Here is a 24,855-nt window from a genome sequence, read left to right on the forward strand (position 1 = left end):
GACTTCTTCTTTGCCAATTTGAATACCTTTTATTTCTTTTTGTTGTCTAATTGCTAAGACTTCTAGTACTATGTTGAACAACAGTGTCCAGAGTGGGCATCCTTGTCGTGTTCCTGATCTCAAAGGGAAGGCTGCCAGCTTTTCCCCATTGAAAATGATATTTGCTGTGGGTTTTTCATAGATAGATTTTATGAAGTTGAGGACTGTTCCCTGTATCCCTATACTTTCAAGTGTTTTAATCAGGAACGGATGCTGCATCTTGTCAAATGCTTTTTCTGCATCAATTGAAAGGCCCATGTGGTTCTTCTCTTTTCTATTACTGATTTGTTCTATCACATTGATTGATTTGCGAATGTTGACCCACCCTTCAGAGAGATTCAAATCAAAACCACATTGAGATACCACCTTACCCCAGTTAGAATGGCCAAAATTAATAAAACAGTAGTGTTGGAGAGGATATGGAGAAAGGGGAACCCTCTTACACTGTTGGTGAAAATGCAAGTTGGTGCAGCCACTTTGGAAAATAGTGTGGATGTTCCTTAAGAAATTAAAAATAGAGCTAACCCTATGACCCTGCAATTGCACTACTGGGTATTTACCCCAAAGATACAGATGTAGTGAAAAGAAGGGCCATCTTTACCCCAATGTTCATAGCAGCAATGGCCACAGTCACCAAACTGTGGAAAGAGCCAAGATGTCCTTCAACAGATGAATGGTTAAAGAAGATATGGTCCATATATACAATGGAGTATTATGCCTCCATCAGAAAGGATGAATACCCAACTCTTGTATCAACATGGACGAGACTGGAGGAGATTATGCTGAGTGAATAAGTCAAGCAGAGACAGTCAATTATCATATGGTTACACTTACTTATGGAGCATAAGGAGTAACACAGAGGACATTGGGTGAAGGAGAGAAGTGAGGGGGGGAAATCGGAGGGGAAAATGAACCATGAGAGACTGTAGACTCTGAGAAACAAACTGAGGGTTTTGGAGGGGAGGGGTATTGGGGGTTGGGAGGGCCTGGTGGTGGATATTAAGGAGGGCACATATTGCATGGAGCACTGAGTGTGGTACATAAACAATGAATCTTGGAACACTGAAAAAATTAAATTAAATTTTAAAAAAATATTAGCAATCCTGGGGCACCTGGCTGTCTCAGTCTGTTGAGCATCTGCCTTCAGCTCAGGTCATGATCTCAGGATTCTGGAATGAAGCCTTTGCATCAGGCTTCCTGCTCAGTGGTCAGTCTGCTTTTCTCCCTCTGCCTTTTCTCCCTCTACCACTCCCCCTGCCTGTGCTCTCTCGTTGGTACTCTCTCTCAAATAAATAAAATCCTTAAACATTTTTTAAATAAATAAAAATATTAACAATCCTAGGCTGCCAAAATAACAGCCCAAATCAAAGCAGGCAATAATCCCATTGTCATCCACACTGGTCAGATCACATCTGATTTATCCAGGTCAATAAAATATTGACAAATAACCATAAGAGAGAGACTGAACAGTGAGGGAACTTATCATCATGTTGTAAAAATAACTATTGTAGTATTGGGACATCTCTTGTCTGAAGAAAAGAAAAATAAGGGAAGATACATTATCTGTCATTAAAAAATGTATGCAGCCATCAAAAGAAATGAAATGTTATCATTTGTGATGACATGGATGGAACTAGAGGGTATCATCTTAGCGAAATAAGTCAACCGGAGAAAGACAACTATCATACGATCTCCCTGATATGAGGAAGTGGAGACGCAACATGGGGGGTTAAGGGGGTAGGAGAAGAATCAATGAAACAAGATGGGCTTGGGAGGGAGACAAACCATAAGTGACTCTTAATCTCACAAAACAAACAGAGGGTTGCTAGGGGGAGGGAGGTTGGGAGAGGGGGGTGGGGTTATGGACATTGGAGAGGGTATGTGCTATGGTGAGTGCTGTGAAGTGTGTAAACCTGGTGATTCACAGACCTGTACCCCTGGGGATAAAAATACATTATATGTCTATTTTAAAAATTAATTAATTAATTGATTGATTAGATTTTTTTAAAGTTATAAAAAATTTTTTTAAAATGTGGACTGCCATATGGAAAAGAGATTAAAGTTCTCTGTGTCACTCTAAGTAGTGAAATAGGACTAGAAAATAGAAATGGTAGGAGTACAGATTTTGATGGGGTACCTGGGTGGCTCAGTCAGTTAAGCATCTTCCTTCGGCTCAGATCATGATCCTGGGGTCCTGGGATTAAGCCCCACATCCAGCTCCCAGCTTCCTGTTCCCAGAACAGGAAGACTGATTCTCCCTCTCCTCCCCATTCATGTACTCGCTTGCTATCCCTGTCTCTCTCAAATAGATAAAATCTTTTTAAAAAAAAAAAAAAAAGTAGATTTTGACTCAATACTCAAAAAACCTTGTCCTTTGCTAAAGGATCTTTTAAAAAGTTTGAACATATCAGAGACTTCCTGATGTCGTTTCCTTTCCATTATTATTCAGCCATACTTTCTTCATAATAGTACAGAAGTAAAATTCAACCTCGTCCTTGCTGAATTTCATAAATTCTTAATTAGTAGGATTCAAAACAATGAGACTTTATTGTACACTGCTTAAGAAAGATTTTCAAATATTTTAATCTCCTTCTTCCTGTTTATTTTTTAATCCCATGCTTTGGCCCACCATGTGCCCTCAAGTCCCACTGAAGCAGAGAGCACACAGAAAACCCACACAAAAATGTAAATCTGAGAAATAAATATGCGTGGTTGGTTTAAAAAGAGTAAGAATTAACATTTAAAGCAATGGTAATTTACTCTGATCTGTAATTTTGAGCTCCTATGCTGAAATTGCTCATTTGGAAATTACCAAGTTCTTGGGTCTCATTTGTGATCTTCTTCCTGCATACACCCAGCACACAAAGGAGTCATAATGACCGGCTGAGTCACTGCTGCCATCTCCCTAAAGCATGCTCTCCAAATGTCAATACCATTTTCTATGGTGCTGTGATGAAGATTCCCGACCATAGCTTGCTTACATTACAGGACGGGTCCTGGAATGTGTTCAAAGGGCACGTGATCTTCGTCTGTCCTCCATCGCTCCACTGGCCAAAGGGTCATGCCACAGATCATTCTGGCTTTGCAGATCACTCCCGTTACCCATTTCCATTAGTTATTGCCTAAATATAAATGGAAAACAATTAAATTTATGGGAAGAAGGGAGCTGCTTTTGACTGGATCCTCCAAAAATGATATCTATACTCAATGAAATTACACTCAGATTATGAATTCCTACCAGAAGCAAAAATATAGACCTGATATAATATTAGAGACATAAGTACTTGAAAAGACCAGTAAATAGAAAACCCTGTGCTATTCTGCTTTAAGACATACTGCTCTTCCCAACTTCTCAAACCCCACCTCCAAAAGCGTTGCCCAGAATTCAAACATCACATCTTTTCCATCTTTCCCATTCAGCATAGATCCAGGGTGTTAGTAGTTAATAGTTGTCAGATGTAAATTAACTAAAAAGGAACCAATAATCCCTAGTAAATTTAATTTAAAAAGGGGAAGAACTGAGGAAGACTTAACATGATTGGACTTTTTTATAATTCTAGGATCAAAGGACTAGTATGATACCTTTGTTAGAAATTGTGTGTGTCAGGTTTTCTTAGTTCTTTTACTTGAGAGACATAATTTATCTTGCTGGATAGTCATAATCATGTAAGAACCAACCATGTTATAAGGTTCTATCTCTACATACACTATCTCGTTCCGAAAAAATGTTTAGTGGAAGATCAAAACGGGAGCTGCAACAGGAAACATTGAGGCCAAAAACAAGGAAAAAGCTTTAGCATTCATTCCATAGATGTTTTTGATAATGCATGTCAATCAAAATAGCTAGGTACTATAATTCAGCTATGATTGCTTGAATCTAGCCCAGCTTGGTGCCCACGAGTTGTAGAATCTTCCTTAAATCAATATAGAGGGTGCCCGGGTGGCTCATTCGGGTAATCATCTCCCTCCCAGGTCATGATCTCGGGAGATCCCTTCTCAGTGGAGAGTCTGCTTCTCCCTCTCCCCTGCTCATTCTATCTCATAAATAAATAAATAAAATCTTTTTAAAAATAAAGATAGAGATGCTGACTGTCTGGATGGTCAAGTCTGGAGTCATGAGTAAGCCTGCTTCCCACAGTGTGTAAGATATGAAGGGACCCAACGGACTATAATAAAGACACATAGAACCTTTAATACAGGAAGAGTTTAAAAAGAAAAACATCATCGTTTTTCTTCTTTCAGGATTTTCCATTCTCCAAGCGATTATGGAAGCAGCAGTGCAAAACAACTGGCAAGTGACAGCCAGATCTGTGGGAAACATAAAAGACGTCCAAGAATTCCGGCGCATCATTGAAGAAATGGACAGGAGGCAGGAAAAACGATACCTGATTGACTGTGAAGTCGAAAGGATTAACACAATTTTGGAACAGGTACATTTGAGATTTATTCCACCCCCAACCAACACGCTAAATCATAAACCTTAGGCAGCTCCCATATCTGCTAATAAATTAAATAGCCAACAGACTAGATAGGCCAACAGTTTTTGATAGTTTCTCTAATCTTTTTTCTTCCCCAGTGGCTGCAGGAAAAAAAAAAAAAACTAAGCTGTTGAAAATTGCATACCATAATTAATCTGGAAGTCTCTGCAATTTAATGCTACCTATCACACTTCTGTTTCTAGATCGCTGACTACTTCAAAGTAATCCCCTTCTTTTTCCATACCTTCCTCCCAGCGCTGACCAGACAAGGGATTAGGCAGGACAGAAGGGAAGGGTTTTGTTTCCTGGGGCGCGGGTAGTTGCAGAGTGTCAATGGAGTCCTCCCTAGGTTCGAATTTGTGGATATTTTTGTAGAATAGTCCTCCGGTTCCAGAGAAAGACAGAGAGAATGTGTACACGTAATTTAGACCCTTTTGTAAGATGACATACAAGAGAAAAAAAGTGTTTATGGCTTTTAAAATGTGAACGAATTGAAAAAGAATTGGATTGGGGGAAGAATACAATTCAATGAGCCCAAATGTTTTCATTACCAAGCTTGGGTATTTAAATTTAAGACTAAAAAATATTGGAAAAAATGTTTCACCCTAAGCCAGATGAATACTCTGTTTCAAATTGAAATGTCGTGAAAGTTTATTATTTTCCTTAGAAGTCTCAATTTTCCAGTTAATAACAGAGTGCCTGTGCTGCCATAAACAAAACTGTAGAGGAAACATTTCCATTTTAATTCGATCCCAATGTACCTGGGGCCAAAACAGCTTTGGAGATTGAAATTATAGTGAGCAGCCATTGACTGGGAGAGCTGTTTTTATAGCAAATTAAATATTAACAATATGTCAGATATCCCCCATAAGAAGACAATGCAAATAATAATGATAATAATAATAATAATAATAGGGAAGGGAAAGGAAGAGGAGAGAGAAATGGAGGGAGAGAGATTGAGAAAGAGAGGAAGGAGGAGTGAAATTGCTGAGCCTGCATCATGGAGATATGAAGCCACCCCCTTCCTGAGAACGGCATCACCTCTAGTGAAACGCATCTCACAGGAAATCTAGAGCATACCCTGGCTAAATCAAATTTCCCAACTAACATTCTCTTGAGCTATCCAAATGATCCACCCCTCCCTTCTAAAAAAAAAAAAAAAAAAGCCTTTGATTTTCTTAGATCTTGAAAGTGAAGAATCAGGTCAGTGATGGTGGTATATGTACTACATGCCCTCTAAAATTTTATACCAAAATAGCCTTTTAGTGGGTGACCTACTTAATAGCCTAAAGCACAGGAACATCTTCCTTGTTGTACTTTGTTTTCCTTCTTTTGTATCAGGAACTTTGGTTTCTTGAATATGTCATATTCAGTTAAGTCTTCTAGGTTTTGTAGGGTCTTACACTGGAGGTTGGGATTTTTCAGCATGATGTAATAGAAAACGCAGTGGGTGGAGCTCTGAATTTTATGTAGCTGTGTGGTCTTGAACAATGAAAATATCTGTGCCTCAGTTTTCTCATCTACATCACAGGGGAAAATAAAGCATGCTCTATCTCCCATGATTGGTGTAATTGCTCCAAGAGACATAAACTGTTATGTCTGGAAAAAAAAAAGTCATTATTACCAAGCTTTCAGGAAAACTAAGCTAACATTATTCAAAAACCCATTTCTCTCTTTTCATGTATCACTTTCTATCTTCCTTTCTTCTATATGTGCATTCACAGTATCCCTCAATATACTTCCTATACAATTTTTCTGAACAAGGTTCAAAGAAAGGTTTTAGCAACATCCAGGTAAGGCTAAAGAGTTCATTTCACTTATTCTTTTCCCCTCTTTCAAAGAATTGTTATAGAACTACCAACTCAATGTTTTCTCTGCCATTTAAGGAATTTCTCCTACTATGAGGTAGGTGCCACAATTGTCTTATTCACAGTCATATTTCCAGTGTCCAAAAGAGTACCTGGCACATAGTGATGGATGGGTGGGTGGATGAATGAATGGATGGATGAATGAATGAATATTGAACCAGCACATTCTTAGTAAGTTTCACTATGATTTTGCAGTGCTTCCAACAAGAGGCAAAAAATTGCCTGCAGCCACATAAGATTACTAAAGCACACATTTCCTAAAGGTTCAAGATGGGGGTTCTCTGCTCAAACCTATACCTGATGATATCATAAATTCGCCATAATTTATTTTTTATATAAAAATAGATTTCTCATTAAACAAATTATTTAAATTAAGCAACAAATTCAACATAATGCTTCTTTAGGGGAAAATTTGAAAAAATTAACTGAATGTTAAGATACAGAGATGTCACTTTTTTTGTTGGTTCCTAACCATTCTTTTGACAAATTTATCCTAATTCACAATACAGATCCTGGTTAGAATGATGGCATTTATAATTCAATCATTACCATGTTCTTATAAAATATGGCCATATCCTCTAAAGGTGTTTTCAACTTTGATTGAGGTGATTTTCATAAAAGAAAACCACAAATGATACTTCATGCCACTGTCTGGGGTAGAAGAGCTTGTTACACCAACATAACATAAATCCCTGCAGATTTGATTTTGGCATAAAGTTTGTATTGTACTCTATATCCCATGGGTGTGAATGAAAAGACATCAATATGGTGCAATTTTTCAAATATAAACAGGTCTCCAATATAGTGCTATATAGCATAATCTCCCCATTTTATGATATAGGTTCTGATTTCCCTGTGAATGTTCAAACCCTTAGAGGGTAAATACGAATTCTTCTAACAGGAATTCTTCTAACAAGAATTCTAATAGAATTCTTCTAACAGGTAACATGTCTTTCCAAAGCTTTTTCTTGAACTCTTTCCAACTCTCAGACAACAGCAGAAAAAAAAAAAAAAAAGACTCAAAAGAGGTACTAATATCACTATTTAACAGTTCAACTCTAAGGGAAGTATTCACACTTAACACCTCTAAGAATTAACATAGAAAAAAGACCTAGAGACAGATGAAAGAAACGATGAAAGATAGTCAGGGTTCACAGAGAATATTTAGAAACTGCGGATTTTGAATCTAAAAATGAAGAGCACTTTGTACAGGAAGATTTAGGTGTACTAGGCTGAATGAAGCACTGACCTGACCAGATACAGCATTCCTATTACTGTACTGTGTTCATGAGGCCCTCCTTGTTGGTGGACAGCTGCCTTCCTGCAATGACAAATCTAAACATTCACTTTGGAAAAGGTTGCCTCTCATGGACTTACCTCCCTGTGACAGAGTAGATCCTTCCTCCCCGTAGCATATACATGTGGACTGCTTTTAAAAGTCTGGGCCCATAACATGATATGGCTCTGTTCCACATTTTAACTTTATTTGGGGAGGCAGCAGAACAGAGAGTTTCAGAACGTGGACTTTGGAGCCAGTCAGCATGGATGCTGTCACTAGGTGGGTGACCCGGGGCAAGTTGTTCAACTCTCTGTGCCTCCATTTCCTGGTTGTAAAATGGGAATGGTAACTGCCCATTAATGACTTAATAATATAGGCAAAGCTTTTAGAAGATGTCTGACACATGGTGTTTGGGTAGTGCTTTGGTGCTGAATGACGTGTTTTCACATACATTATCTCATTTGAGCATCACTATGGGAGGCAGGCAGGGCAGATGTGTATATCCCAAATTAACAGATGATAAATGGACACTTTGTGACACTTCCATGATTTGTCCAAATGTGGTGCTCCGCTCTTTCCTAGTAAGTGGCAAAGCAGGGACGAAACTCAGGTCTTCTCACTCCTAGTCCAGTGCTCTTGCCCCTACACTGACCGACTTTCCTTAATTTCTAAGTCATTTATTAAATATTTAGTCAAAGCCAAATCCTAGATTAGGTTTGTTCATCAGATTATGTTGTAAAACACTTGCAAAGCAATGGGAGAAGATCCAGAGTGGAGCAGCAAAAAATGATTAAAGCATTAGAAAATGGGCCCTATAAGGAAAGGCTACCTGGTGTTTGGGCTGTTAAGGCTGGTGAAAGAGAACTAAAAGGCAGTTTCATCACCATCCTCAAGTATAAAGAGTTATCATAAAGAGGACACTGGCCAAACCACTCTGCCTGCCTGAGGACAAGACCAGAGCAAATGAGCTTAACTAGGACTAGAGAGAGAGTCAAAATTTAAAAGGACTCATTACAAGGAGAGAAGAAACCGGAAGAAAGTAAAAGCTCACCAGTTGAGGCAATATGGATGTGGGGCTATTCCAGAGTAGGAAAAAGTCAAATCTAGAAAGTTTTAAGATTGTTTTTGAGAACAGACTAATATTCTGAGCTAATCCTGTCTGTTGCCAAGTAAATAACATTTTAGAAGATTTATTTTAATGAACAGATAAGGGTATTTCCCAAGTTGCCTTTCCATTGGATATCTAAAAGTTTGTCTCTTTAAAGGCATTTAAACATCCCCCTTAGGGCTTTATTGTGTTTTAATTATTTTCATAGATAATTCAAAGGGAAATCTCAGGTTAGCCCCTATTTGAATTATGGCATATGCAAACTTTGTGGGGCCCAAACCAATTTGTGGCAATGTGCTACTCTCAGGAAAAATACAGATTATATGATTTCTCCTGGAAATATTTCAGGCAAAAATCACCTCATTGTGGATGATGTGAAAGGAACACTTCTTAAGGACAGAATCCTAAAGCAGGTCAATCCTTCAGGCTCCTTTCATTTGAGAACTCTGTCACTTCAAAGACAGTAATTTTAAGAATGAAACATCCAAGTTAGGAAGTCAGGTCTCTAAAAGTAACAATTTAAGCAAGATGAACACTATTAGGGGCCTTTCTAAAGTATGAGGCTATCACACAAAAGAGGCCGTGCTCACTCCAAAGTGTATGTAGCAATTGGGGTCACTAGAGCACTGTTGCCTATGGCTAGACCTAGGTCAAGTGAATTAAAAATGTTAGATAGCCTTATGCCTACTCCTGGCCTCACTCTCCACTCAGCACAGAGTGGTACCATCCAGTTGCTCCCCTCTGTTTTCTCCCCCTTTGCCCCAGCCCTAACTCTCAACGTTCCTTATGGAACATTTAGCTGACATACCAGTCCACGAGACAGTTTGTGTTAGCATTCCCTCTTTCTGGAAGATTTTGTTTATGGTAAGAGTTGAATAAACACCAGCCTGGTAATCAGATAGGCTTGACTTCAAATCCTAGCTCTATTATTTCTCTTTTGCATGACTTTGAAAAAAGTGACTTAATTTCTTTGAGGCTCAACTTTCTTATCTTGAAAGACCATTCCACTCCCTTCCTTTCATGTGATCCTCATGTGTTATGAGGATCAGATAAGATCTGACGGATCTGTGGAGAGCACCTGGCACAGCGCTTGCATCCAGTAGGCACTCAATAACCAGTAACCATAGTTGTTTGTCCACTAGAAGGAAGTCTTCATGCTTGCAAAAATTAGTTGCTGAGGGAATGTTGTTGCTCAGTGTCTTCGTGGATTTTCCAAGATATCAGTTCAATCTAAGGTCTCAAGATGAGAACAGAGTTTTAAGACCTAGCCTCCGGTCTCACTAATATGAGTTTAGCACGTTAGACAACCTCTCTATTTTCCTTACCAGTATAACATTGGGTAACACACAGTGACTGATAAGCTCAAGGACTACCTGAGAATTAACTAGATTTTTCAATATCATTTAAAATAATTAAAGGCATTAAAACCTTCAACCACCTATGACAACTGGGCATTTTTAATTACAAATAGGGATCAAGTGGTTACCAAGTTCCAGATACCACTTTAATCAATGTGTGTAGGTATGTATGTTTATATATCTCATGTGAGTTAATCCTCATATTAGCCCTATAAGGTATATGAGGATATTATCTCCATTTTACAGATGTGGAAACTGAGACATAGAGGTCATGCAGCTAATAACTGGTGGAGCCATAATTTGAACCCAGGGGGTTTGACTCCAAAGGCTGTGAATCACTGCACTCATCAGCCTTGGGTCTGACTGAGGTTTTCAAGCCAAGTAGATTCAACCAGAGTTTGTAAGAGATAAGCATCTTGATGAGGCCTAGAACAGCTTTGTTTACAACAACCATTGATAAACAACAAGCATTTCACAGATATTTTCTCCACTTGATGAGGATCTATATTCCATTAACACACGGAATTGAAAATAAGCCCCTTAACCCCACCCTTTGGTGAAAAGCTCATTTATAACAAACAAGTTCATTTACTTATGGGACCAAAACAACCTATGCAATGGGCCCCCTCAAAAGTAGGAATAAATTGTGAGAGATATGTTATCAGAGCAACTAGCATTCCCATCTGTGTGTAATTCTCAGGTAAAGAACCACAATCTCCATTATATTACCCCAATTGCCCTAGATGTTGCCTATTTCCTACTTCTCTTGCTAGGGAATAAGCTGAATGTAAAATTCAGGAAGGAAAATTCTGGAAGACAGCTCCTCTTCCCTTCATTAACCTCCAGAAAACCAAGCATAAAATAGGACTCGTTCTGGGAAAGTATAAATGCCCAAGGGATAAGTGTTTGAGGTGGGTGCTGAGCTTTTCTCAGCTGCTAGATTTGAGAATGTTCTTCACTCCTACCCAATATCACCCTTAAATCCAAGTGAGAGGAGCCACTACCTTGAGCTCCATGTTGCAAACACTAAAACACAGAGACAGGATTTTTTGTCTTTTGGGTATTGGGAGTTTTTGAACAGTTAGTAGCTGGTGAGACATCAGGAAAAAAGGGGAGAGGGACACATAAGCCAAACTGGACTCCCCGTATCAGGGCACAAAGGCCTATGGGGTTAAGGGGGAGTAGGGCAAGGGCAGGAGCAATGAAGGAGAAATTGACAACTTATGCCATAGGAAACAAGAGAAAAACGACTAATTTTTTTTTCAATTTATTTATTTTCAGAAAAACAGTATTCATTATTTTTTCACCACACCCAGTGCTCCATGCAATCTGTGCCCTCTATAATACCCACCACCTGGTACCCCAACCTCCCACCCCCCGCCACTTCAAACCCCTCAGATTGTTTTTCAGAGTCCATAGTCTCTCATGATTCACCTCCCCTTCTAATTTACCCCAACTCCCTTCTCCTCTCTAACACCCCTTGTCCTCCATGATATTTGTTATGCTCCACAAATAAGTGAAACCATATGATAATTGACTCTCTCTGCTTGACTTATTTCACTCAGCATAATCTCTTCCAGTTAGAATGGCCAAAATTAACAAAACAGGAAACAACATGTGTCGGAGAGAATGTGGAGAAAGGGGAACCCTCTTATACTGTTGGTGGGAATGCAAGTTGGTGCAGCCTCTTTGGAGAACAGTGTGGAGATTCCTCAAGAAATTAAAAATAGAACTTCCCTATGACCCTACCATTGCACTCCTGGGTATTTACCCCAAAGATACAGATGTCGTGAAAAGAAGGGCCATCTGTACCCCAATGTTTATAGCAGCAATGGCCACGGTCGCCAAACTATGGAAAGAACCAAGATGCCCTTCAACGGACGAATGGATAAGGAAGATGTGTTCCAAAAATGACTAATTTTGTTTACAATTGGCCTCCTCAAGTCACCCTAAGCAAAGAATCTTGGCAGATATGTTTCTCCAGATAACTGCGCTCCCTCCCTCTGCACTACTTGAATGATGTAGTTTTGGAAGACATGTGGAATTTCTTGGCAACTCCAAGTCAGAAAAGTGAGGCTTGGGGCTGGCAACTTGCTGTCCTTGGCTTCTTGGAGAATTTGACAGGTCCACCCCATCCCAGCTTCAGGTGGATCCAGCCACAAGGCAGGAGTTCTGAGCTTAGGACTCCGATTCCATCCCATCCTGCTCTGCCCCAGCAGACTGTGTGAATCTCACAAGTAGTAGCTCTGGCCTGGGAGAGAGCCTGAGTCCTTGAGCATTCTGATCTATTTCAAGAGCATGGCCGGCAGAGCTTTGGGTGTGTGAAGGATTTCAATCTGAAATGGAACTAGAGGATCTGAAATGGAAAATCTCATGCATGTGCCTTCAGGAAAATGAAACTTAATAATTGAGAGGACTAATCTCCCATAAATGCCTGACTTCACAGAAAACCAGAACCTCTCTCCTGACCAATGAATATCCATCAAGAATCTCTTTTCAGCCTCAAGCCAATGAACTTATTGCTGGGACACTGACCAGACTTCCTCACTCTTTGCACTCCTTGTGCACAAATACTGCCTACCCCATACCCTAGACAGACTCACCTGAAGCATGCTACAGTTTGCATTTCCTAGAATAGTACTTCTTCTGCTATTCCTGAACAAACTCAATTTCTGGCCATTTGAGCTTGCCTCAGTTTATTTCTTTATTTGGGGTGACAGGGAGATACTCAAGCAGGCCAAGGCATACCTTGTTTTTGGACATTTTAACATTTAAATATAGGGTATGTGGTCCTCCATTTGTATTCCTGCCATGGGTTCAAAAACATTAGGGGTGAGCCTGCTCCTATTCACCTATATCTCTCATACCTAAAAACATAAATGCTCTGTCAAAATGTCCAGTTTATTCCAGAAGAGTAGGTTTTTCTGAACACTCTAGGCTCATTCAGTATAAATGTAGCTCTTCCAGTCATCTATCATATTTGTTTGGTGAGGCAGATTAGGGAGGGTGCTTTTTCACAGTAATAGAATCTCTTCCTGACTAGCTAAGATGCTATGGGAAGTTAATCAGGTATCTGGTAAAACTGGGATAGAGAGTGATATGCCCATCACTCTTGGAAGATTTTTATCCTACTTCTGTCTCTCAGAGGTGGGTACAGGCTACTTCAGAGAATCCTCCTGCTACTTTCATATCTTTTGTTTTATTCCATAGATATTCCTTTTTACCCTATCCAAATGCCAAAGGAGAAGATGGTTGGGGGACATGGTTAAGATAAATTATGGGTCTGGAGGGACAGTGAAAGAGAAGTAAATTATTCAATTTTCTCCTCCTTTCCATGCCCACTGCCACAACATACTCTCAAGAACTATGTTTGTTCAATTCCTTTCTTTTTTTAAGATTTTATTTATTTATTTTTGGGGGAGAGCATGGGTAGGGGGTAGGACAGAGGCAGAGGGTGAGAAAGGATGTCAAACAGACTTCATTTTGAGCACAGGGCCTGATGTGGGGCTCCATCTCACAACCCGGAGATCATGACCTGAGCCAAAATCATGAGTTGGATGCTTAACCAACTGAGCCACCCAGGAGCCCCTGGTCAATTCCTTTTCAACACTAGGGTTTGTCTAAGAAATATTCTCTATGCTTAGACTTCCAGAGTTCTTCTAGAGACCTCCTTTCAGAGACATAGTTACAAGCTGAAAGCTAAACATTTTTCTTCCATTATATGGTAGTGGTCCTATACACTTATTTCTATGTCTTCCATGACTTTCAGATATATGGTGGGCTGGTACTGGATAGGAGATAGTACAGTGACACTGGAGACCCCTTGAACCAAAGCAAGGCACTCTTTATTTACCAGCCTGTGACTACAGGTGGACTAAATGAGAAGTATTTCAGAATCTTTAAACAAAAAGACACATAAGGGATTTGGTAGGTGTTATTTACCTGGATTTCTAAGGGTATCTGAGATTGTATCCCCATGATAGAGAAACAAGGGCCACATAGAATGGGATCTCTTAGAATGGAGAAATAATTGCTTACCTATCTAAGAAATCACTGCACAATTAGGAGGTAACTCATGAAGAAAAAAAAAGAAGGCAAAATGATCAGACCTCTGGAACAGGCTTTGTAATTTACATGGAACACTTCCAAGGCAAGGGTCAATCAACTGTTCTGAGGTTAACCTCACACAAGGGCTTATATTAGAGTACTATACTAGGCACTATGAGAAGAAACAAAAGTTCTTCTTTCCCTTTTAAGATCCGTAACAGCCCCTAGTAATGTAAATCAAATGAGAGAGCAGCATATCTCAACAAATGTAAAATAACATAATAAAGACAAGGTACGTATGTGCTGGTAGAATAAAAGGAATTAGAAAAACCCACAGCTGTTTTTTGCATATGAGTTAATTCATCAAAGAATGTAACGTCAAAGTGTTTCCAAGACCTATGTCTTTCCATCTTCTTCCCCCAGGAACATGGTAAGGCCCAATTAAAAAAAAAGAGAGAGAGAGAGAGAGGCCACATTTCTCTTTGTTTCTCCCTTCTTCCCAGTCTCCTAATGGCCATACTTCCAGACATAGATAACCAAACAAACTCATTGGCCTTTCTTCATCTCTTGATGTATTTTACAAGATGTTCCCTTTCTTTTCCCACATCCAGCCATTCAAGTTTTCTCCCTGAAATGAAATTGGCTGCCTCATACATCCTTTTCAGGGACCTTTCTCAATTACTTCACCAATTATGATGTCCTGTGGTCTCTATTTCTTACCCTACTGACATGATGATTTAAAGCGATTACTTAACATATATTGTACCTTAATAAATATTCTGAATCAAAAATGCACCACAAAATTGCAAACAGTGTCCCAAAAATAGAACTTACGGTTGGATTTCTTAAAGATACTGACAGCTGACATTGTTTCTCTTAAATCCAGCTTAACATCTGGCCTCCAGACCCTACGTGAATGGGCAGAGCCACACACTTATACTTGCAATAAAGGTCTTCCAGGTGTTAGGTGATTTCAGCGCTCACTGGCAGCCTTAAACAAACTTGTTCCCTAAGCTGCAAAGATATTTATCCTAAGAGTTAGTAGCAGACACTCCACTCTATATTTAGAGATTTTATCTTCAGCTTATTAAAAAGGATAGTCTGATTCTCTGGTCATACTTCACACTAGACTGGCTAGACTGGCTTTGTGACTATTTAGAAACAAATCCCCTCTGGGAAAATAAAGAGAAAAAACTCATTCAAGATCATTACTTTGAAACAGCAAGACACTTGTTTATTTCAGATGATAGAAGGTTTGGTCTCAAAAAGAAACAGCTCTTGCTCAACCAACAGTTCCCTCCCCTTATTTTAAAAAATTGTATCTAATTATTTGCTTGATTATTTCCTATGAGGTTTGAGGGTTTTATTTTAAAAAATCAACACAAATTTGAATTAATTTTCATTAGGGAACCTCATGGATTCCTTGGGATGACTGGAGACATCTTAGAGTTTTATAAAGAGGAGTACAGAGGCCTGGAGGCAGACCTGGGTTCTAGCCCCAAGCTGTAGAACTCCAAGGGGTCACTTAATCCCTCTGTGCCTCCATTTCCTAAACTGTAAAATGACTGTGTTCTATATGATGGTCCCTCCGAGGTCCAACAGGCTATGATTCCCAGAGCAGTGAAAAACAGGGTAGGCAATTCGAGAAATATTGAATCCCAACCCATGCTACCATACATCATTCTAGATATGGGCAGGGGGGAAGACATGTCTTTCATGCTATACTAGTAGGGGTGATAAGGCAATACAATCATTCTGGAAGGCAGAGTATGATAAGTATCTAAAACTATGTGAGTCAACTTTCCTGCTTTCTCGGATGGCCAGGCTGGTGGCCATCACAGAATGTTTCTTTGCTGACTGTGACTCTTGCAAACCTCAGTATCAGTAAGCTTTGCTTAGCCTTAGAGATACAGATGGAGGGGGGAATTGAGATGCTATGCCCCAAGGCCAGTAAACACCTAGAAGTTTATCATTTACCTCTCTCCTTAGAGTACAGATTAACAAATGCCCCCCGTTAATAGGATTTTCTGGTTAATGAAAGTTATGCACTTATGTATAGGCAAATATCACATCAGCCCTTATATCTGAAAAATGATAAAATAATATCTGGAATATGACTGGGGAAAATTCCTGTCAGGAATTTCTGGTAGTTGGCTTCTGATTAACTGCAGTTTGTTCATCACAAACCTATCATAAGGTCCCTGTTATAACCTTATCCACTGTCATACTCCTGCTCATGTGTCCTTCACACATAGCAATGTAGAGTAGATTACAGTAAAAATTTATTCAATCATTGAAAATAGAGCTACGCTACTACCCAGCAATCACACTACTGGGTATATATGTTAAAGATACAAACGTGGTGCTCCAAAGGGGCACGTGCACCCGAATGTTTATAGCAGCAATGTCCACAATAGCCAAACTGTAGAAAGAACGTAGATGTTCATCAACAGATGAATGGATAAAGACAATGTGATATATATATATATATATATATATATATATATATATATATATATATGATGGAATACTATGCAGCCATCAAAAGAAATGAAATCGTGCCATTTGCAATGATGTGGATGGAACTAGAGGGTATTATGCTGAGTGAAATAAGTCAATCAGAGAAAGACAATTATCATATGATCTCCCTGATATGAGGAATTTGAGAGGCAGAGTGGAGGTTTGGGGGTAGGGAAGGAAAAAAATGAAACAAGATGGGATCAGGAGGGAGACAAACCCTAAGAGACTCCTAATCTCACAAAACAAATTCAGGGTTGCTGGGGGGTAGGAGTTAGGGACAGGGTGCTTGGGTTATGGATATTGGGGAGGGTATGTGCTGTGAAATGTGTAAGCCTGACGATTCACAGACCTGAATTCCTGGGGCAAATAATACTTTATATGTTAATAAAAATAATCAATAAAAAATGTATTCCATCAAAAGGTCTTCTCCCCCATCTATTAAAACCAATATTTTAGGATTAAGCCTGGTAACTTATTCCAAACTTCTAAAGATATGAACAAATTAAAATGCAACAATAAAACCAATACAAATATTTTCTTTTGTTTTGAGTTGATCCCATCACTTAATCAAGTGAGACTGCAGGTCTTTAAAAATAAAATAGAAAGGACACATTGACCATACATAGCTCTTTCATCCCTCCACAGGCAAAGAGTACATTTTCAGTGAGCATAGGAGGAAAACACCTTGATACCTGTTCCTTTGTGAATGTGCTGGGTAAGCCTTTGCAGGCACTGAGAGGTTGACTAAATCCTATGCATTAGAATAACTGCCTTGTAAACATTAATGAATTTTTTAGAATCATCATCATGCTTTATTAGGAAATTTACCCAGATTAAGAGCAACAAAAATGTAGCAATTAGAAGGTTCATCACACAGCTGCATGATTACAGGAGCCTTGTCCTAGATTCTAACAGATGCTGTAACAAACAGTTTCATAAGGGCTGCAAGAACCACAGTTTACAACAGCAATGCAAAAGCTAATTATTGTTCCCATTGCCACAGGACCCTTATGTTTAAAATAATTTAGATTTCTGGGATTTCCTATAGAGAGACACCAAGCAAAATAAGTGCAGTGATTAAAAAATAAAATAAAATATGCAAATTCAAGTTCTTTACTGCCCTAACACTGAAAGGCAATGATAATTAACTGATCCATGCCAAGGTCTGGACTTTGATAAGATGGAGTGTGGGAAAGAGTCCTTAGTCAATTTGTTACAACCACCCCATTGGCCCTTCCAGTCAAATCTCATGTCTGTTGGGGCAGCCTTCCCTCAGTCCAGATCTATATCTGCCCAGAGGTTATAACAAAGTACCAAGTAAGCGGTTCCTTTCAACAGGCCAGAACCAGGACTTGGGAGATTGGTGACAATTACTGTCATGTCACTAGAGGTAGAGGTAAGGGGAAGAAAGAAGTAGCCAGGTACCACTAGTCTCTCTCCAACTTTTAAAAATAAATATAGCTACCAAAGAGCCTCCCAAATACACATGAGCCCCCGCAATGCCTTACTTGGGAAAAGAATAGCAGTTGACAAATAACTTCTGAAGTAATCCAGTGCTAGGCCAAAGACCCAAAAGTTGGCTGAGTTCTATCTCAAGATCACCATGTGACCTTGTACAGCCACCTCGCCTTTCATCATTTTAGTGACTCCAGCCATAAAATATAAGAAGACTTCCTTACCTGACAGGGTGACAAGATGAATCAGACTATTTCTCTCAAGTATTCTAAGATCCTCAGAGAGGGCAAGTCTACACATATCAAGCGTAAGAGTCATTGCACCTCATGTCTTAAGGAGGAGAAAATGAACAAGGAAAAAGAACGTGTGGTCACTGAGCCTGAGAACTCAAAAAGGATCTAAGTTTCTTCTATAATCTGAGGTGCATCTAAGAAGAGGGAAACTGAAGTGGGGGAGTCACCTTAAATGTCTGGATCTGTGAGTCTTACTAAGGGGTGGCAGGTGCTTTGATTATGATTTTGTGGGCCAAAAAGGTCTTTCCTAAACATGGGTATTGTATTAAAATTTCCATGTTTTAACTTCGGATGTTTTCATACCTTTAATTGCCCCAACAGTGGAAATTCTAGCTGTAGGTATAAGTGGATCATTATTGAGGACAGGGGCAGGAAGGGTGCCATCTCTTTCAAAGTTCAATGTTGCCAGACAATGTGCCTGCCAGTCTTAAGAATAGGGACACAGAACTAGGTGAACCAATGTGCAAATCAGAACCTTAAAATGATATTATCTAAAACACACACACACACACACACACACACACACTCACAGAGGTAAATAAGAGGGAAGAACCAAAACACAGTAGGACCTCAGTAACACTGTGTCTTAGATTGAGAGATGAAGACCCAGGAACACTGCATCAGGGGACTAGACAGTCAAAGAAGATAGTATCAAAAACTTCTTAATGACAATTTTTAAGTTCCTTTGCTGCTATGTCCTCAACAGCTCTGACAAGTCCTTTTCACTTCTTTTGACCTATTTCAAACTACTGCCTGTGCTTAACTTGAGAACCTCCTACTCAATAAATCGCTCCTCCTCCCCCTTCCCTGGCCAATATAAAATCAATTGTTGCTTGACAGACTGCTTTGTTGCAGTTTTCTCAAAGGCACAAAGGAGAGAAACACACCTTCTTTGTACATGCATTAACTTAATTTCAGTTTCACCCACTCAAGCACAGCGCAATCCTTCAAACTCTGACCCAAACCCTTTTGCTATTTGGTGTCCATGGCAACGACCACCAAGCCACTCAGAGAGAGTTGTAAGGAGTGACAGGAAAGTGTATCTCTCAACAGAGCTTTTAGTTCCTTTGCATTTGCTACACCAATAGCAGGTGGCAGCAGGTCCCTCCCAGAATCCTCAAGCATTTGCATTCATAAGGGAAGGGCAATGTCATTCTCATCTCCTCCCCAGAACGCTTCTCACACCCAGCCTGTTGAAGATAAAGTACTAATTGTGGAATATTGAAACTAAGTGGGAGGGCATTTTTTTTAAAGATTTTATTTATTTATTTGACAGATAGAAATCACAAGTAGATGGAGAGGCAGGCAGAGAGAGAGAGGGAAGCAGGCTCCCTGCTGAGCAGAGAGCCCGATGCGGGCCTCGATCCCAGGACCCTGAGATCATGACCTGAGCCGAAGGCAGGGGCTTAACCCACTGAGCCACCCAGGTGCCCCGGGAGGGCATTTTTTGCCTGAGAAAACTTCCCAGGGGTCTCCTTCCCCAGCGACTCTGTCCCCTGCAGCCTCCACCACAATACCCTGTTTGCTAAACTATAGCCAGTGACCGAGAGCCCTCAAAAGACAATACACATGAAATCCTACCCACTTTTCTTTCATGGCCCTTACCACTCAGTGACCCGAAACTCATTCTCTTAACTTAAGTCATGTCAAAGCACACATGGCAATCTTGCCATCAAACTATTTGTAAAGAAAAAGGGCTATCTATGTTAATAATGATCCAGATACTGGAAGATCTATGAACCAAGAGAAAAAATGTATGGTTTCTCCAAACATAGTGAAAGCTGTTCAATTTACAAACTGATTTCATGAGTTCCATATTATTTGCTTTGCTCAGAGTTTAGCTGAAAACTTGTCAGATGGTGATGAATTTCCCCTTACTCTCGTCCAGAGGAGGACAGGGATCGTTCCATTTGCAATCTCATTTCAACAGAACCCAACATATCTAACAAAGGCTTTCTGTGTAAAAACTAGCTCAGACTTGATTCTTTATGAAAACTGAAAAGGGCCCATTACTCAAGTGTCCTCTTCATAGAATCTACATATACAGGAATACTACTTGAAGCGGGGGAAACAAGTGAATGGCTTTATCTTCTTAACTGCATGAAAAAAGGAAACAGGAGGCTCTACGCACAATCCCTTCCAGCAGATCTGCTGAAATCTAAGGAGATGGTTTCAAGCTCTCCTTGAAAGCTTTGCGCAGTGGCAGTATCGTAGCCAATGAGGTTTATCCGAGGCGCGATTATTGCTAATTGAAAGCAAGACAACATTCCTATTCACTCTGCCTATTTCTGTTGTCCTGGATAAGAACTAGTGAGAAGTTCAAAGAAAAAAATAAAAATCAAGTAAAACACATGGTTGCAGCCATTAAAAAGCTCATGGTTTAGTAGGGAAGCAGTCGAGTAAACAGATGATAGTGGTCTAGTGCGATAAAGGGCACACAGATCCTCCTGGAATGCAGAAGAAACACGTCTCCTTCAGCCTGACTTGGAGATCAGGGAGTCCTTCTCCTGATGATTTGTTGAACTGAGTCTTCAAGGACCCAATACTTCATCTGGTTTGGTGGAAGAAAGTGGAAGTTTCTATTTGCATAGGTGTGATAAACACCACTTACTACTTGTCAGAGTGAGTGCTAATAAGCAGTGCCAATTAGGATATTAAGACCAGCTCAGATGTCATAAAACAGAATGGTAGAAACTTGATACCAAGAAGAATATGGGCTGTATTGGCCAAAACATGACTCTACCTTTCGTCACGACCTTTCAATCCCCAAGAAATGGGATTTTTCCACCAAGTAATGTAATAACATGGTCTCCAAAATGAGAGGCTTCTACTTAGAGATTAAACCACACTACCATTTTACAGTGAAGATGCTCACTGAGGTGAAAAAGCAAGGATTTAAACCCAGATCTGATTTTAGAGCCCATACTCCTCACGGCACACCACCCGAGATTATGCCAATACATGGGCCAAATAGAAATCTGCAGATGGGTTCCCCTGAATAGACCACCAGCTTCCTCACCCCATCCCACTTCCCACCCAACTATCTGGAATTAGTGTATAAGTTAAGATAGTCTGTTCATAGCAAAACATACTACCCGAGAAAGATAACATTTGAAGCTAAAGTCACTTCTCACTCTTCCTCCTTGTATTTCCAATTGTCTTTACTCCCATCATCCACAAACATTGATTGAATACATGCCCACAGGGCACTGTGCTGAATGATAAAACAAGTTTAAACTGAGGCCCTGCCCTCAAGGATCTAGAGTCTAATCAGGATGGCAGAACACATGCCTAAATCAATACATCATTAGTAGCCTGAGAAAGATGAGCTGGAAACCACCTAGGAATTCACAGGATGGAGCAATCACTAGCCAACCCAACTAGAGTCTAGGCTTCATGAGGGCAGGGTTTTTTGTGTTTTGTTCACTGCTGTAATCCTAGCATCCAAAACAGTTTGGAACCTAGTAAGTGCTCAATAAGATCTATTGCATTAAACAAATAGCTTCTTGACATTTTAGTAAAAAAGAAAAAAAAAGTTCTGACATTTATCACTTGGAGAATAATCACCAGTCCTACACACCGCATATTATGTCTTTTATTCATGCTGCATGTGCTACTGGAACTCCCCAGGAAGATTTCTAGAAAGGGGGTTTCAGCCTATAACTTAAACCTTTGCAAAATCCTAGCAGAGCTTTGTCCTCTTCTGCTCCCTACCATGGAATGTGGAGCCAGGGTTTTTTGTTCATTTATTTGTTCATTATGACCTCAAGCTCTTTTCAGCAAAAGGCACAGCCCTTCAATAACAATACAATTATGGGAGACACAACTCCATTACTTGCTTGGTTCATCTAACAAGGCAGAACGCAGACTCTGATTTAAAACCAAGCCCCTTAAATGAGTATTGTTTAGGCTTGCAGGATAAACAGTTGTGATTACTGTCAGTAGGCATAGGCTGTAAATCTGTCTTAGATGCTTATATTCCATTAAGAGGGACTCAAATGCATAGCACAATACAATTCCCTTTAAAAGTGGAATCAAGTGGGGGGGAAAGGCAGTCGTTAGTGCGACCCAATGTGGTCAAATTCTTGGTCTTCCAAGGCTTTGTACTAGGTTAGGAATTTGGGCTTATATTATTTTTACCACTATACAAATTCTTATTAATTTGACTTCCAGGGCTGGGGAAGATATGGGCAATTAGAATGCATCAGAACACTGTAGGGAAACCCAAGCATTCATATATAAAAAAAAATGGGGATAATGCAATCCTGCTTTCACTGTGACCGAAACTGACCTTATGCTACCACAGGGCTTTGCTAGCATGTAATTTCAAGTCTAAGATTTTAACGTGAATGGAAAAGGATCCAATTTCATAATCTGACTTCTTCTGAAAACCCACAAAGCTAAAATCATTTTCAGTTCCATGGGTACACCTCCCAAGAAGTTAGAACATCACACACCACCACACAGATATGAGGCTGAACATACCACTCATTGTGACCCTTTCACCTTTCAAGAGGTGTCATTTAGAAGGTACCTGGTTTATGACAAAGTCTCAAGGAAAAATAAAAAGAGGTCCATACATAGGGCCTTCTACTCTCAAATCAAAAATCTTTGATCGGGAAACTCTCCTGGCTTAAAGCAAGAATATACACTGCCCTGTAGAACTTTCCACATTTTTTCAAAGCTTTTTTTGCAATGTATCTCCTTTAAACTTCAGAGGTAGGTAGGGTGAATAGCATTTTCTCTATTACATAGATGAGAAACAGACTTAAGAAGGTTAAATAACTTGCCCGAGACCACATGGTTCAGATTTCTCAGTTTCTTTAGATCTTATTTGAAAAAGAGCTAGACCCATTTTACATACTGGTTCTGGAAGGGTGCATTTGGAAAAGCAGCAATATTCTGTTACACACAGTACATATACCCTGCCCCCATCATCTCCCCTGCGTTCAAAAGGTATGGCTAATAACCTTTACTTTGGGCTTGGGCATTTCTCTTTCCCCCTTCCCCACTCTGTTTCCTGAAAGAACAATTAAGATCCATCTGGGACTGATTATAGCAATTCTTGAATTTGAACTTGCAACCATTACCCAATTGAGGTCACTTATTTTAAATTAACTTGCCTGGTCAGGACATAGGTTTGGTATCTTCAGAGCCCAGTGCAGAGAGACACCAGCTTACTCAGACTTTTAATTAACTAGCTAAATAACCTGGACTGTGACAAACTGCCTTTCATTTGATGGACTCATTCATCTGCATGCAGACAAGGATCAAAATACATTATCAGAGCTTCAGGGACTGAGTCCTAGAAACCTCTTGCACAGTCTCTTATTCAAGACTATGAGCCTCTTCCCTTTGGTTCCTCCTAATTATTTTTTCTGTGCTTTTGTTCTGATTATCCAGCATTCATCATAAGTGCAGCTCACGATGAAACAATGACAACCCATGTTGTACTCTGAGAAGGAATCAAAAATTGGAGTTAGGATCATATGAACCAGGCCCACAGCTTTGAGAAATAATTAGGGGAAACTAAAGGGAAATTCCCAGGACGCCCCACAAAAAGGAGAATTTCCAAAGATTCAGGCCATAACTGCTCCCCTCTTAGGTAATAATACATAATAACAGTAGGTCCTTAGTCTTGTTGTATTAAGCTCATAGTGGGAGCTGATCATCCCACAGTCATAATATAGTTCTTATGATCACTAATCATTAGTAGAGCTGCAATCACCCAGTGACTGGGCTCTGGATTCAGACAGATCTGATTGTGACTCCAGGTTCCATCATTTTCTGCCTGTGAGGCCTCGGGCAAGTTACCCAGCTTCTCTGGGCTTCGGTTTCCTGACATGGAAGATGAAATTAATACTAGTACCTACCTTCAAAAGTTGTGGTGAGGATCCAATTAGGTAAAGCATGTGAAAAATCAGTTTCCACCATGCCATGTACATGGTAAATGCTCAATAAATGTGAGCTTGTGTTTAAACATCTTCTGTTCTCTCCCACCACCAGGCCTTAGTCCAAGGCATCTTCCCACAAGGGCTCTTCTTCTCCCTTCTTTCTGCCAGCAACAGTCCCCTGCCCCTGATCATTCAAAATCCAGTCTACAAGGCATCTTCCTCTCCAAGAGAGAGCCTTCCCTGTGTCTGAACTTGTTCAATGCCCATCCCCTCAATACACTTTTCTCAATTTTATATTACTTTAAATGGCACCTTCTTATGGCACCTTCTTATACCACTTCCTAAGCAATCTGGACTTTTCTCCAAGGTGGTTTTAAGCCTTCCATGTTTGAAACATCTATTAAGCATCACCTTGGTGCCAAACACTGGGGCTCTGTGCTATGGGGTACCTGAGATAAGTAAAGATATAGGGATGGGAGAGAGGGAAGCAATATTGGTTGAATCCCTTTAAATCTC

The 24,855-nt window shown here is 39.9% G+C and overlaps 1 protein-coding gene and 1 non-coding gene across 7 annotated transcripts in view; both read left to right on the forward strand.

Moving 5' to 3' along the window:
- Window positions 1–24,855, forward strand: part of GRIA3 (glutamate ionotropic receptor AMPA type subunit 3) — a 296,831-nt gene that overhangs the window by 141,556 nt on the left and 130,420 nt on the right. For all 6 annotated transcript variants that reach the window (XR_009349843.1, XM_059156924.1, XM_059156925.1 and 3 more), the window contains one exon: window positions 4,282–4,469. Coding sequence is in view for 5 of the 6 variants with exons in the window: in XM_059156924.1 (XP_059012907.1) it covers window positions 4,282–4,469 (188 nt within the window). In the remaining variant the exon portion in view is untranslated. The remainder of the gene's footprint in view (window positions 1–4,281; window positions 4,470–24,855) is intronic.
- Window positions 20,634–20,773, forward strand: LOC131822438 (U4 spliceosomal RNA). The gene has a single exon (XR_009350279.1). It is a non-coding gene; the product is annotated as a U4 spliceosomal RNA (small nuclear RNA).

Source organism: Mustela lutreola, chromosome X (genome assembly GCF_030435805.1).
Source record: "Mustela lutreola isolate mMusLut2 chromosome X, mMusLut2.pri, whole genome shotgun sequence".
Classification (NCBI taxonomy): Eukaryota; Metazoa; Chordata; class Mammalia; order Carnivora; family Mustelidae; genus Mustela; species Mustela lutreola.